The following is a 14,340-nucleotide window of genomic DNA, read 5'->3' as shown; positions in this document are numbered from 1 at the left end:
ATAGGCTATAAGAAAGTTGATCTGAAAAACCTGACGGATAAGGTAGAAGCTGTTACAGGTGAGGAAGAAATTACCAAGTATATATGATTCTGATTTTTTATATGTATTTTTATTATGTTATGTTAGTCACCATACAGTACATCATTAGATTTTTATGTAGTGTTTCATGATTAGTTGTGATTCTTCATACATGTTGTTTCCTGTTCTTTCCTGAAAATTCTTTCTTTCCTGTTGTTCCCTTTAAATTATGCTATTTTTAATAAACTGATTGTAGTTTGATTTCCTAGACTTTGACTTTGGTTTGTCAAAGTTTCAACAATAAAACATAGTGCCACATTAGGCCATATGATCTCTTTTTTTTTCCAAATTAAGGTATTTACTAAAAAAGAGGTTAGTATAATAAAAAGAGACTAAAGTTTTATTACCTACTAGTAATCTCTCACAATAGAAAATTATGAAATGCATAACTATGTACTCTCTTATTTTCTCTCTATTATTACTAAAGTTGTGGAAATAAACACTTCAATGTTCTGCCATAACTATATTCAAACAGGACTCATTTGACTTTATTATGCATTAAGTAGTTGGGGTTAATACAGTAGTAGAAGATTTCATCATGATTTGGAATAATGAGATGTTCTTTAAAATCAAACATTATCATTTCTATCCTTTTGAAGGAGAGGAATTTGATGTCAATGACATAGGAACAATTCTAAGAAACATGGGAATAGAACTCACAGATAAAGAACTCTCACAACTGATGAAAACTCTGCCAGTTGATAGTGAGTATTTCAAATAAAAATATAGTCATCTGAGGAAGCATATTGTTAAATTGCAAAAACTCTAAAATTGTCTCTATCTTATTGCTTGTCAGAAATTATCTTATGAGCCATGTTACATAATTTAAAATGACTCTATTGTACCTTAAAATGTTATCTGTGCCATTTAATCTTTAGTTTAAGAATCAACCATTGTGTTATCATGACTCCTATCATCAGGGTTCACTTAATATCTTTTATATAATTATATATTTTGTAACTTTTGAGTCTATCAAGAGATCTGAAATTTAAGCCAGAATAAATAAGAAAAAAGAAAGAGAAATCTAATAGGGGAAAATGAAAATATTGCAAAAGAAAAGGAAAAGATATATTTCAGAATGATTGAGTGTCAGTATCCCGATGCCCTATAATTTCATTGTTTGCCACTAAATCAGAAAATTTCTAAGGCAGTTCGTAAATATGTCTTACTGAAATTGCTGATTCTTACTGTCAATGAAGCTCCACTATGAAGTTTCTGTGATCTGAACAATGTTTTCCTTATAGATGGAAAGGTCTACCAAAGAAGGTTGCTGGATGGCATAAAATTTCTTAAAGGTGAGGGAGAAGCTTACTAAGACACAAATTAATCTGAGGTCATCATGTTTGGCATTTCTACTAATTCCTTGTGATTAAATTGTCAACCTTGACACCTAACACATTATTACATAATTTTGGGTTTTTTATCGATCAATGTGTTCTTTAGGAGATCATTTCTTATGATGTAACTTGGAAAGAACTCCCATGCTCTCTTGGGATTTCTCAAACTTTGACAGAAAAAGAAATTATCAGAGCCCAGGCTGTACAGCAAAAGTAAAGGGAAATTAGCACTTCTTCAGTTAGTTTATTCAGCAGCAAGAGACTACTAATCTGACATTTAGACCAAAGGAGAGAGAGAGAACAAGAGAGCTCTAGAAAGCCTTCAAGAAATTGAAGGAACATAGGACTGAATAGACAGAAAGCAGGCCAGGAAGAAGGTCATGTCTAAGCAAGGTTCCCAAAACTACCTTCGTGATATCTGCCAAATCCACACAGTATTTGTAGTATTATTGATATTTTCATTTAAACTGATTTACTTTTAACTTGAATTTTAAAAATATGTTAAATGGTAATGGAGAACCAGCATCCTTTAGCATAACTAGAAGTTAACTGTAAAAATAAACACAATGAGGAATTTGTGAAACAAAACAGAAGATCATAAGGGAAGAGAGGGAAAAATGAAACAAGATGAAATCAGAGAGGGAGACAAAACGTAAGAGTCTCTTAATCTCAGGAAACAAACAGGGTTGCTGGAGGGGAAGGGGATGTGAGGAAAGGGGTGGCTGGGTGATGGACACTGGGGAGCGTATGTGCTATGGTGAGTGTTGTGAATTGTGTAAGACTGATGAATCACAGACCTGTACCCCTGAAACAAATAGCACATTATATGTTAATAAAAAAAAATAAACACAATGAAAGTGAGACAATAGTCATTTGAGACACAGGAATTATTATCACCTTACTAGAATTCTCTGAGAAGTCATTCCATCACCTTTCAGTTTTTATTCTGGGTATGCTTATATGAAGATTAAAATTAAAACAGTATGTTCTAATTCTAACTCTTATTTTTTACTCTGTCTTCTTCTCATGAGGCTTTGGTCCTTTGGATGAATATGATAACCATAATCCTCAGGAGGGTGAGGGTTTATCCAACAATTTAGGGACATTAACTTCTGCTTCTACATCTGTCTCTCTTTCCATAAGGCGGGAAGATTGATTCCAATAAAGTGAATGCAGTTTTGGAAAACATAGGAATGGACCTTACTGAAAAGGAGCTTAAAGACATAACACAAAATCTGCCAGTTGATGGTGAGCATTTTAGATACCATTAAACACTACAGAAAAAATTCTTTTATAAGCCTATTTATAACAGTCGTTAAAAATGCTTCTTTGGCATCAAGAAGGCATTCTGAAAAGCTTAGGGAAAAAACTCAAGTCCAAAGAAAGAACCCATCCTATCTCTTGCTAGTCTTATGTGCAAATTAGAGAAGGATTTCGGGTTATCTCTGTTTTTTTCATTCAGCCTTACCTTTTTTCTCCCTATGGAGTAGGGAGAATTGGTAAGTATTGCTCAAATTCTGCTTGAACTCTTTGGCCACATTTGCTACATGACACCAGTATTTATAAAACAGATACTGAATATAGGGATGGTGATCTTTAATGTTCTTTTTATTTTAATGGCTAGAGAATAGCAGCTCTATCTGGCTGCCATCTCAGTATTTGTTTGTCACTTCCACCTGGGTCCTATAGAGAAAAAGTCTGTGCAGACAACTTAGAATAGTTCTTCTCTAAGTTTATAACTAGGATGACGTCAGAGCACACTTCCACCAAACACTGTTATTAAAGCAATCACAAGACACTGCCCAGACTCAATCTAAGTTCTTGGTGGGAGGCGTATCAGGCACGTTGTAATGAGGGCTGTGGGACAGGACATACATAGCTCAGCCATCCTTGAAAATTATGTTCTGCCACAGCTTTTTTTACTCAGCATACAAGTCTTAGATTCGCCTATACTGTTGCTCATGTCAGTAATTTGTTTGAATTGCTGAATAATATTCTTTTATATAAATATACCACAGTATGTTATCACTTCTACTATTATTGGGCCTATGCTTTTTTTTAGCTTTTCTCTAGCACAAATAAAACTGCTATGAACATTCTTGTACGAGACGTTTTTTGTTTAAGATATTTTTGAACATGTGTTTACTATTCTTCTGGGTAGATACCATGAGTAGAAATGCTGCCTCCCAGGGTAAATGTGTCTTTAGTTTTGTAAGTATCTGTTAGGTAATTTTCCAAAGTGAATGTACCATCTTATACTCCCACCAACAACATCTGAAGGTTCTCTTAGCTCAACTCCTCACCAACATTTATTATTATCATTGTTTTTAATTTTAGTCCTTCTGGTTAGTGTGTGATGCTATCTCAGTATGGCTTGATTTTACATTTCCTTGATGATTAATGATATTGAGAACTTTTCCAAGTGTTTATTAGTCATTTATACTTTTTTAATAAAATATCTATTCAAATTGTTTGCCCACTTTTTTATCTGATTGTTTGTCCAACCACTTGGGAAATGGTTGTTTCTCTTTCATACCTACATTCTAGGAGTGCTTAGTTTCTTTTTGTCTTTCTGCTTCATTATTAAATGAAGCAGTGTAAGGCCATACATTTTCTTCTGAACGCAGCTTCACTACATCCTTTTGGTTTGGATATGAAGAGTTTTCTTAATCATTACTTTCTACTAACTTATAATTGATACAAAGATTATCTAGTATCTAGAAGTATATTTCTTATTTTCTTTTTAAGTCTTTTATTTATTATATATAAACTTTGGAGTTCTACCAGATAATGTGGCCACTGAAATGTTAAAAAGAATCTCTGTTTTGTTAAAGGTTTCATTATGGCCATGTACTTTATCAATTTTTGTAAATCTGTAGGCATATAAAAATAATGTATAGTCTCTAGAGAGTGTACATAGATTTCTTTTTTTATTAATTATTTTTATTAGCATTTAATGTATTATTTGCCCCAGGAGTACAGTTAGTGAATTGTCAGGCTTACACACTTCACAGCACTCACCAGTGCACATAGATTTCTATATATGTATTATGAAATCAAGTTTATCACTAGTATTATTCAATTCCTTTGTATCTTTTCTTCTATTTTGTCTACAAAATATATCTTCTTCCATTTAGAGGGTTAACATCTCCTATTAAATTGAATTTTTATAAGATTCTTCTTGGAGCATGAGGGTGGTTCAGTCAGTTGGGTGTCTGACTCTTAATTTTGGCTTAGGTCATGTTCTCACTCCTTTATTTTCAATTTTCTTTATCATTTGGTTGAAATATATTTTGCAAAGTCATCATATTGCTGGGTTTTTAAGGAACTCATTTGATAATCTTTCCTTTTTTTAATGAGAAGTTTCCATTTGTTCAGATTTGGTGTAATACTAGACATATATATTTATTTTATTTTATGTTTATTATTCATTTTCTACTATTGTTTTCTTTTTTCTTATGCTTATTATTACCAGTTGGTTCAAGTTGTCATTCATTATATTTGATTTCTTTTCTTCTCATTCACTGTCATACTTACCTATAACTTAATTATTATTGGCAACAAAATACTGCTTTTTTCTTCATCAAGATACCTTTACCCATCATATATTTTATTTCAGCTTTATCCCTTCCTCCCCACCCCCCACCCTACAATCCCAATAAGCAGAAACTTTTAGAATACTCTTATTCTTCCCACAATTTCCTCTACTCCCCACCATAAGATCTTTGGAATGTCTTTACTTCCTCAGCTATAACATTTTCAATTCTCACAATCAATCAACTCCTAAAATATCTCTTACATAATCTCCCTTCTATTTCAAGATTCTTTATTTAGCACTTAATATTACATATTCCATAACATAACTTACAGAAAAGAAGATAGCATCTGTTCTGGCATCTCTCTTTCCACCACCTCAGGAAAATAAATGTTTCTGCCCACCTGTTTTATTCCTTCTTGGTCTCTTAGGAATCAGAGGAATTGGAATACCCTCATACTGGCCTTGACTGAGCTTCCTCAGGGTCTTCAGCATTCTAAATGCCAAGTGTTTCCCAGGATCTACTACTTTCCAGTTCTGTTCCTGTGCTCTGACAGCTCTCTGCTGCTTCCCTCATTGAGGGCAGAAAGAACCCCACGCCCATTCTTTCCTCCAGGACACAACCAAGCCCGAGAATTGACAGAGCCCCAGCATCCTAGAAAGACCATCAACATTTGAATTTCAAAAAGCAAACAGCTTTGGGGTGCCTGGGTGGCTCACTGGGTTAAAGCCTCTGCTTTCAGCTCAGGTCATGATCTGAGGGTCCTGGGATCGAGCCCCGCATCCGACTCTCTGCTCAGCAGGGAGCCTGCTTCCCTTCCTTTCTCTGCCTGCCTCTCTGCCTACTTGTGATCTGTCAAATGAATAAATAAAATCCTTAAAAAAAAAAAAAAAGCAAACAGCTTTGAGATAGTAGTAAAAAGGACTGGAGCATGTTCACAAAAGCCCTTCCAAATTTTTATTAAAGTAAATACAAAAAAAGGATATCATTCTAAGTAAAAGAAAATGATCAACTTTGGTTTTAAAAAATTTTCCTTGTCACATAGGTGTCTCAGTTCCTACTAATAGATTCCTCCTCAACTGAGATGAACTTGGAATATTTTAATGAAAGAGAACTCCCTCCAGTTAGATGGCCTATGGCAGAGAGCCCTTTCATCTTGGGTCAGAGTGATCTGGTTCATATATACAATGGAATAATTACTCAACAATCAGAAAGGGTGAATACCCACCATTTGAATTGTCATGGATGGACCTGGAGAGGATTATACCAAGTGAAATAAGTCAAACAGAGAAAGACAATTTTCATATATATGGTTTCACTCATAGTGGAACATAAGGAATAGCACAGAGGACCACAGTGGAAAGGAGAGAAAGCTGAACGGGAAGAAATCAGAGAACCAAACAAACCATGAGAGACTGGAATCTAGGAACTAAACTGAGAGTTACAGAAGTGGGGAGGGTAACCGAAGGCACCTGTTGCGATGAGCACTGGGTGTTATACACAACTAATGAATCATTGAACACTACATCAAAAACTAACCATATGTTGGCCAACGAAACATAATAAAAAAACATGGAAACCACAAAAAAAAAATTTTCCCAGTAATAAACCAGATAAAGAAAAAGATGAACAGACAACCATAGTGACCCATGTACAATGACAGGCCTGAAAATTATAATCCCCTCCAAGGATCCCATTTCTTCTTCATGATAGGCTTGGTTAACTATAATAATCCAGGTAAACCAACATACATTTTTCATTTTGCCCTGACCTGTAATTGGTACTGATGCAGGAGTTACTAGTGGTACATAAACAATGACTCTTGGAACACTGAAAAAAATAAATTAAAAAAAAAAAAAGAATGTTGTTAGTGGCCAGGAATACTTTAACAGACAAAGAATAAGGTCCAAAAATTCTCACCACAGAATTAGCAACTTATTGGTAATTGATAGACTTTTCTGGCCATTGTGCTGGCACTTTGTCGGTACTCAAAAACAGGTTTGTTGAATTAATGATTAACTACACTTTATACCATGTTTCCTAGGTTATAGCTAGATTTTCTCATCAACATTGGGTATTTTTTTGCTGGGGGAGAAAAAGCACTTTTCTTTTCAGAAACTAAATGACATGAATTAATCGCTTTTTTAAAAATTAAAAAATTTTTAAAAATTAAAAAATTAAAAATTTTTTTAAAAAATTAATCACTTTTACATTTTTTTTGGTTGTGATGAGAACCTTACAGATCTACTCTCTTAGCAACTTTCAAATATTATTTCAATATTAACTATAGTTATACTGTATGTTATATTCCCAAGACTTACTTTAAACTGGAAGTGTGTGCCTGCAAGAGCTTAAATTTTCTAAAGCAAATAAATACTAAGTTTTCTGCTCTCTGTAACATATTTTCTTGGTCTCATTGTCATGTTTCCATCCAATTTATTCCTTGTCTTACAGTTAAAGGTAAAGTTGATCTGGAAAAGCTGATGAATGAAGTAAAATCTTTCTCAGGTGAGTAAAACATTACTAAGACACTCCTAACCCTATGTTATATTTTGAATAGTGTTTTCCTAATATTATACCATAAATTTATTAATGTTGATATTTTACATATTTTAATGAAATATTTATATTCAACTTTACTTCTGCATTTGATTTTGAATTATCTAGGGTTTGCCTATAAAAGTCAGTGGTAAGGGGTGCCTGGGTGGCTCAGTTGGTTAAGCATCTGCCTTTAGCTCAGGTCCTGAGCCCCACATGGGTCTCCCTGCTCAATGGGGAATCTGCTTCTCTCTCTCCCTCTGCCCCTGCCCCCAATCCGTGCTTGTGTTTTCTCTCTCTTCTTTCACACTCTCTCAAGTAAATAAATAAAATCTTTAAAAAATAAATAAATAAGTGGTGATACTTAAGTCATAAATTATGTTTTCTGTAGTTCCTACCAGTATTACACTGACCTTAACTAGTGTTTAAATCAGAGGTTTAACAAATTGGCTCTCCATGAATTGAGTCCAACCTGTAGTCAAGTTTATAAGATTTGGCAACACTAGCCTTATATTCCCTCACGACAGTAACCGGTATATTGTCTCTTTGGACAAGGGGTTATCTAGTTCACCATAGCTAGTTTCACTAATTTCTTCTACCCTCAGCCTCCTACAATCTTGAGTTAATAACTGCTGGCTTAAATCACCAAATGTGGGTAGGCACAGAATATAGGAAGAGGAATATTCTTAGAAAATTAAGTTGATAAGATTGCTTTAAGTAATCATCGCATGATTCAGTATTAAAAAGAAAAAAAGGCTAGGTATCCTAAATTACTGGCCAATTATGTAACCTGATTTTCTTCTATGGTATCTTGCCATTAGTCTTAGGAGACCATTCTATGAAGAATCAAGGAGTAAGTTCTGCCTCATTATCCTTAAACACTATTAGAATATGTGAGAATATGAAAGTTAGAATGGCATTCTTTAAACCAGCTTTTCGTTATTTTGGATAATTTTAAGGTCCTAAAATTGTCATGCATCAATAATTCATTTTTCTTTCAAAGGAGGCAAAGTAGATGCTAATAAACTTGGAAGTGTCTTGGAAAACTGGGGGATTGAGCTCACACCTAATGAACTTTTGAATTTGGTGAAGACACTGCCACTTGATGGTAAGTCTCATGGGTGCTATAAGCCTAGTTCTGTGGAATTGTTTCCACATGTGAAAAATGACAAAATAGTTGCAAATAACACCCAGTGCTCATCACAACACATGCCCTCCTTAATACCCACATAATGAATCACTGGACACTACATCAAAAACTGATGATGTACCCTATGCTGGCTAACTGAACATTTAAAAAAAAAAAAAAAGAGGCGCGCGGCTCGACAACTCCTCACGGTGGCGGCGGCTCCTTGGCCGCGGCGCGGTGGTGACTGAGCTGCGAGCCTGGCGGGCGTGCGCCAAGCCCCGGCCGGGTCTCCGCGTGCCCCACCCCGGGGCTTCGCACCCCTGATGCTGCGCGGGTCCTGAGCCCTCCCAGGCCGGGACGATGGTGAAGTCTTTCCTGGGCCAGAGCGTGCTCCGGAGTTCCTGGGGCCAAGTGTTCGCTGCCTCCTGGCAGCGGTACCCGAATCCCTATAGCAAATATGTCAGCGGAAGACATAGTGCACCGGGAGGTGACCCCTGACCAGAAACTCCTGTCCCCGCGTCTCCTGACCAAGACCAACAGGATGCCCGGCTGGCCCGAGCGACTGTTTCCTGCCAATGTCGCTCACTCGGTGTACATCCTGGAGGATTCTATTGTGGACCCGCAGAACCAGACCATGACCGCCTTCACCTGGAACATCAACACGCCCAGCTGATAGTGGTGGAGGAACGATGTGTTTACTGTGTGAACTCTGAGGACAGCGGCTGGACCGAGATCCGCCGGGAAGCCTGGGTCTCCTCTAGCTTATTTGGTGTCTCCAGAGCTGTCCAGGAGTTTGGTCTTGCCCTGTTCAAAAGCAATGTGACCAAGACCATGAAGGGCTTTGAGTACATCTTGGCCAAGCTGCAGGGTGAGGCCCCTTCCAAAACCCTCGTTGAGACAGCCAAGGAAGCCAAGGAGAAGGCGAAGGAGACAGCACTGGCAGCTACAGAGAAGGCGAAGGACCTTGCCAGCAAGGCAGCCACCAAGCAGCAGCACTTCGTGTAGCTAGCCCAGGCCCGGGCGTGGTAGGACACCTGACCACCCGGCTCAAGTCCCTCTGCCTGTCCCCCTTGTACTTTATTATTAAAAGTCAACTTCCAGCCCTTTCTGCTGTCTCGGTGGGTTGGGGCTGGGTGTCCTGTTTGGCACTGAAAGTGCAGCAGGCACGTTGCCCACGTCTGAGCCAGGCCTGTGGATGCCCACATCTGGCACAGGGAGGGGCGGGGGCCTGCCCGGCCCCAGACAGTCCGCCAGTACAGGGCTAGGAAGTGCCAGACTGTAAGCTCCATGAGGGCAGGGACCTTTGTCTTGCTCTCTGATGTGTCCCAAGTACCTGGAACAGTATCTAGCACATAACAGGCACTCAATAAATCTTGAATTAAAAAAAAAAAAGAAAGAAAGAGAAAAATTACAAATTAAAATGAAAAATGTTTTTAAAATATTAAAAAGTTAATGCAAATACAAAAAAATTTCATCACTTTGGATTTTGATTTAAAAATTGTCAGTCTAACCCATTTAAATTATAAGCTGCTATCAAAGGCAAAGTGCATTACTCAGCCCTCAGGTTGCTGATCAGCTGGATTTCTTTAAAAAAAAGGATTTTTTAAAAAGATAAAGAAGAGAAGGAGGAAGGCATCCAGTTTTCCCAGCACCAGCTAATAATGTAGCTATGTGTGTTTCTGCAGCATTGAATATATAGTTTTCCAATAAGTGGGTAATTTTGTGCATTGAGAAAAAGCCACAATTCTTAACTTCCTCATTAGATTAAATAAAACCAAAAAAACTTATAAAAAATGCTTTTTAATCCAATAACCCAAAGAACCATTATTAATATTTTGGTACACTTCCTTCTAGTGCCCAGTAGAAGATAGATTCATAGATAATATGTGTATATTAATTTACTTATACTTCTCACCTCTTCACAATATTAACATGTATATTTATCACAGAAACCTTGATGATGAAGATAAGTGAAAATAAAACCATCTCTATTCCCAACTAAAAGCAACAACTATTATGAGAATTTTGATGTATGTTTTTTCTAGTTCTCCATCTATGAATGTATATTCTTTTTTTATTTGGCAACTTTGTGAATAAATCTTTGCAAGTATTCCAAAATTTTTCAAGATAAATTCCTTAAGTAGAGTTGTAAAGTGGAAGATATTTTGTTTGTTTTCTCACATATCCTTCCAGAATATTGTAATTTGATCTCCCACAAATAATATTTTAGGATGTTATTTTCTCTACATTCTCAATACAGGGGGGAAAAAAAAAGAGCATCTCATGATTATGATTTGCAATTCACTCCTTTACCATTGAGAGTGAATATTTTGGTATGTTTATTTATCTATTTGCATTTGAAATATTCCTATGCAAAGATTCTAAATTCTTCCTGAAATTAAAAGATGTGTATTTATATGGTGGCTACCTGAACATAATAGAAATAAATAAATAAATAAATAAGGTGTGCTATCTTTCTGATTCCATTTTCAAAATATCTCATTTTTTATAGCTGATGGAAAAGTGTATCAAAAAAGGTTGATGAAGGACATAAAGTCTCTTAAACGTGAGTAAGAAGCACAGGGAAAGGACTGAATCTGAAACCTTTATTTGTGTTGTTAAAACATGAATCATCCTTTCCTATGTCATTGTATTTATTTATGCTTTCTTCAGTAAATCTGAATTTTACCAGATAAACCAAGTAGTTTCTTGTGCTAAGATTTGGCAGAAAGTATTAAACTTTCTTGGATTTTCCTAACTCAACCCCAGAGAAACAAGATTAAAATGCAAAGCAAAATGTGAAGAAGGAACATTGTCAGATAAAGATTTCAGTCAAAAGCAGAGGTAAATAATTTGAAAGTGCAGACAACAAAAACAACTCCTGTTTTATAGAATATTATGTCAGTCATCTCTAGCTCTAGCTTTTCAAAATCCTATTAGAAAATTGAGAAGAATTTTTATTTTCCTATTCCTGAGCAAAACTGGGTTTTTGGCGTTTGTCTTGAAAACCTTAATAATACTAAGAAATAGGTGAAATGTTTTTTATTGGAATAAAACACATGCTTTATGAAAAGGAATAATAACACAGCAGTGAATGCGTGGTCCAGTTTTAGAAACATTCATTTTTACTATATTCCTTTTCTGCTCCTTACTTAGAAGGCGATGTTGATGTCAACAAACTGGACACTCTTTTAGAAAACATGGGAATCAGCATCAAAGAAAAAGAGTTCATGGATCTGATAGAAAGACTGCCAGATGCTGGTAAGCACATAACTGTACTTTTTAAGGAGTACTTCTTGTTTTCATCTTTACTGAGATGTAATTGGCATATAACATTGTGTACGCTTAAGTACAACCTGTTGATTTGACATACTTGCATATTGCAAAATGATTACTGCCATAGTTAACACCTCTGCGACATTACATAATTATCTTTTTTTTATGGTGAAAGCATTTAAGATCTACTCTTAGGAACTTTCAAGTATATAATACAGTGTTGTTAACTATAATCACCATTCTGTATTATATTCTCAGAATTCATTCACACTAGAAATGGGAGTTTATAACCTTTACCTAACATCTCTCCATTTTCCCACCTCCTCCCTCAGCCCCTGACAATGACCATTCTACTCTGTTTCTATGACCTCAGTGTTTGCTTTTGTTATTTTTTAAAGTTTTATTTATTTGAAAGCAGGGAAGGGCAGAAAGGGAAGGAGAGAGAGTCTTAAGCAGACTCCACACTGAGCTTGATCCCACCACCCTGAGATTACAACATGAGTCGAAACCAAGAGTCAAATGCTCAACCAACAGTGGTACCTACACACCCTGAGTTCAGCATTTTTAGATTCCACACATAAGTGATATCATACAGCATTAGTCTCTCTCCATCTAACTTATTTCACTTACCATAATACCCTCAAAGCTTATCCATGTTGTCACAAATGGCAAGATTTCCTTCTTTCTCATGGCTGAGTAATTTTCTATTGTATATAATATACCACATCTTCTTTACCCATTCATCCACTGACAGACATATAACTTAGCTATTGTGATTCACATTACAGTGAACATGGGAGTATAGATATCTTTTTGAATCCTATTTCAAAGTGGGCTTTTAAATTTTATGCTGTGTTATGGGATTAATGGATCATATGGTAGTTCTATCTTTAATTTCTTAAGGAACCTCTATTCTGTTTTCTACAATGACCACACCAATTTTTATTCCCATCAATGAAGAGCAAGGGTTTCCTCTCCTCCACATCCCCACCAGCATTTGTTATCTCTTATCTTTCTGATGAGAGCCATTCTAATAAGTTTGAAGTGCTAGCTCATTGTGGTTTTAATTTGCATTTCCCTGATAATGAGTTTATTGAACACCTTTTCATGTACCTGGTTGGCCACTTGTGTGTATTCTAAGGAAAGATGGCTATTCAGTTCCTCTATCCATCCTTTAATTGGATTGGGGGGTGGGGGCAGTTTGGTATTGAGTGTATGAATTCTTTATATGTTTTAATCTCAATCCCTTATCAGATATATGGTTTGCAAATATTTTCTCTCATTTTGTAAGTTGCACTTTCACTTTATTGATTGTTTCTGTTGCTGTACAAACTTTTTGTTTGGTGTAGTCCCGCTTACTAATTTTTTCTTTTGTTGCTTGTGCTTTTGGTGTCATAACTAGAAGAATAACTCAAGACTCATGTCAAGAAGCTACGTTTTCCTCTGGAAATTTTATTGTTTGGGGTCCTACATTTAAGTCTTTCATTTAAGTTCATGTTTTTGAGTGGTATAAGATAGTGGGACAATTTCATTCTTTTGCCTGTGGTTATCCAGTTTTCCCAACACCATTGAAGAGACTGTCCTTTCCCTATTGAATGTTCTTGGCTGACTTGTTAATAGTTGAGTGTATGTGTGGGGTTTTATTTCTGGGCTCTTGATTATGTTCTGTTGGCCCATGAGTCTACTTTTATACTGTGCCATACTGTTTGATTAACTTTGTAGTATAGTTTGAGGGGGAGGAGTTAAGACGGTGGAAGATTAGGGAGACCTTAAGCATGTCTCATCCCTTGAATATGGCTGGGTAGTTATCAGATCATTCTGAATACCCAAGAAAATCAATCAGAGGTCTAAAAGGATGAAAACTACAAGTCTACAAGCAAAAAAGTGACCACCTTTCGGAAGATTCTTTTAACAAGCAGACCAAAACACAAGCAGAATCTAGTTTTGTTGTTGTTGTTGGGTGTTTTATTTTGGCTTTTTTCTTTCTTCTTTTCTTTTCTGGACAAAATGATGAGATGGAGAAATTCACCCCAAAAGAAAGTACAGGAGGTAGTACAACTAGGGATTTAATCAGTATAGATATAAGTAAGATGTCTTAACTAGAATTTAAAACAATGATTATAAGGAATTAGCCAGGCTTAAAAAAAGCATAGAAGACACTAGAGAGACCCTTACTTCAGAGACAAAAGAACTAAAATCTAGTCATGCCGAAATTTAAAATGCTATAACCAAGATGCAATCCCAAGTGGAGGCCATAAAAGTGAGGATGGACAAAGCTGAAGAGCAAATCAGTAATATAGAAGATAAAAGTATGGGGGAAAATGAAGCTGAAAAGAAGAGGGAAAGAAAGGCAATGACCACAAAGGTAGACTTAGGGAACTCAGTGACTTATTAAAATGTATTAACATATATACCATAGGAGTCCCAGAAGATGAAAATAGAGAAA

At 36.0% G+C, this 14,340-nt stretch overlaps 1 protein-coding gene and 1 pseudogene across 1 annotated transcript in view; both read left to right on the top strand.

The window, feature by feature from the left end:
- The window catches only part of LOC116875477, an 86,924-nt gene that overhangs the window by 51,180 nt on the left and 21,404 nt on the right, over nt 1-14,340 (top strand). The window contains exons 32-39 of the mRNA XM_032871037.1: nt 5-58; nt 678-782; nt 1,323-1,373; nt 2,559-2,663; nt 7,406-7,459; nt 8,493-8,597; nt 11,131-11,184; nt 11,775-11,879. Coding sequence (XP_032726928.1) covers nt 5-58; nt 678-782; nt 1,323-1,373; nt 2,559-2,663; nt 7,406-7,459; nt 8,493-8,597; nt 11,131-11,184; nt 11,775-11,879 — 633 coding nt within the window. The remainder of the gene's footprint in view (nt 1-4; nt 59-677; nt 783-1,322; nt 1,374-2,558; nt 2,664-7,405; nt 7,460-8,492; nt 8,598-11,130; nt 11,185-11,774; nt 11,880-14,340) is intronic.
- LOC116875426 lies at nt 8,979-9,722 on the top strand (annotated as a pseudogene).

This window comes from Lontra canadensis, unplaced genomic scaffold (assembly GCF_010015895.1).
Source record: "Lontra canadensis isolate GAN:19392208 unplaced genomic scaffold, GSC_riverotter_1.0 scaffold41, whole genome shotgun sequence".
NCBI classification, from domain to species: Eukaryota; Metazoa; Chordata; class Mammalia; order Carnivora; family Mustelidae; genus Lontra; species Lontra canadensis.
This window is presented reverse-complemented; position numbering and strand designations above follow the sequence as displayed.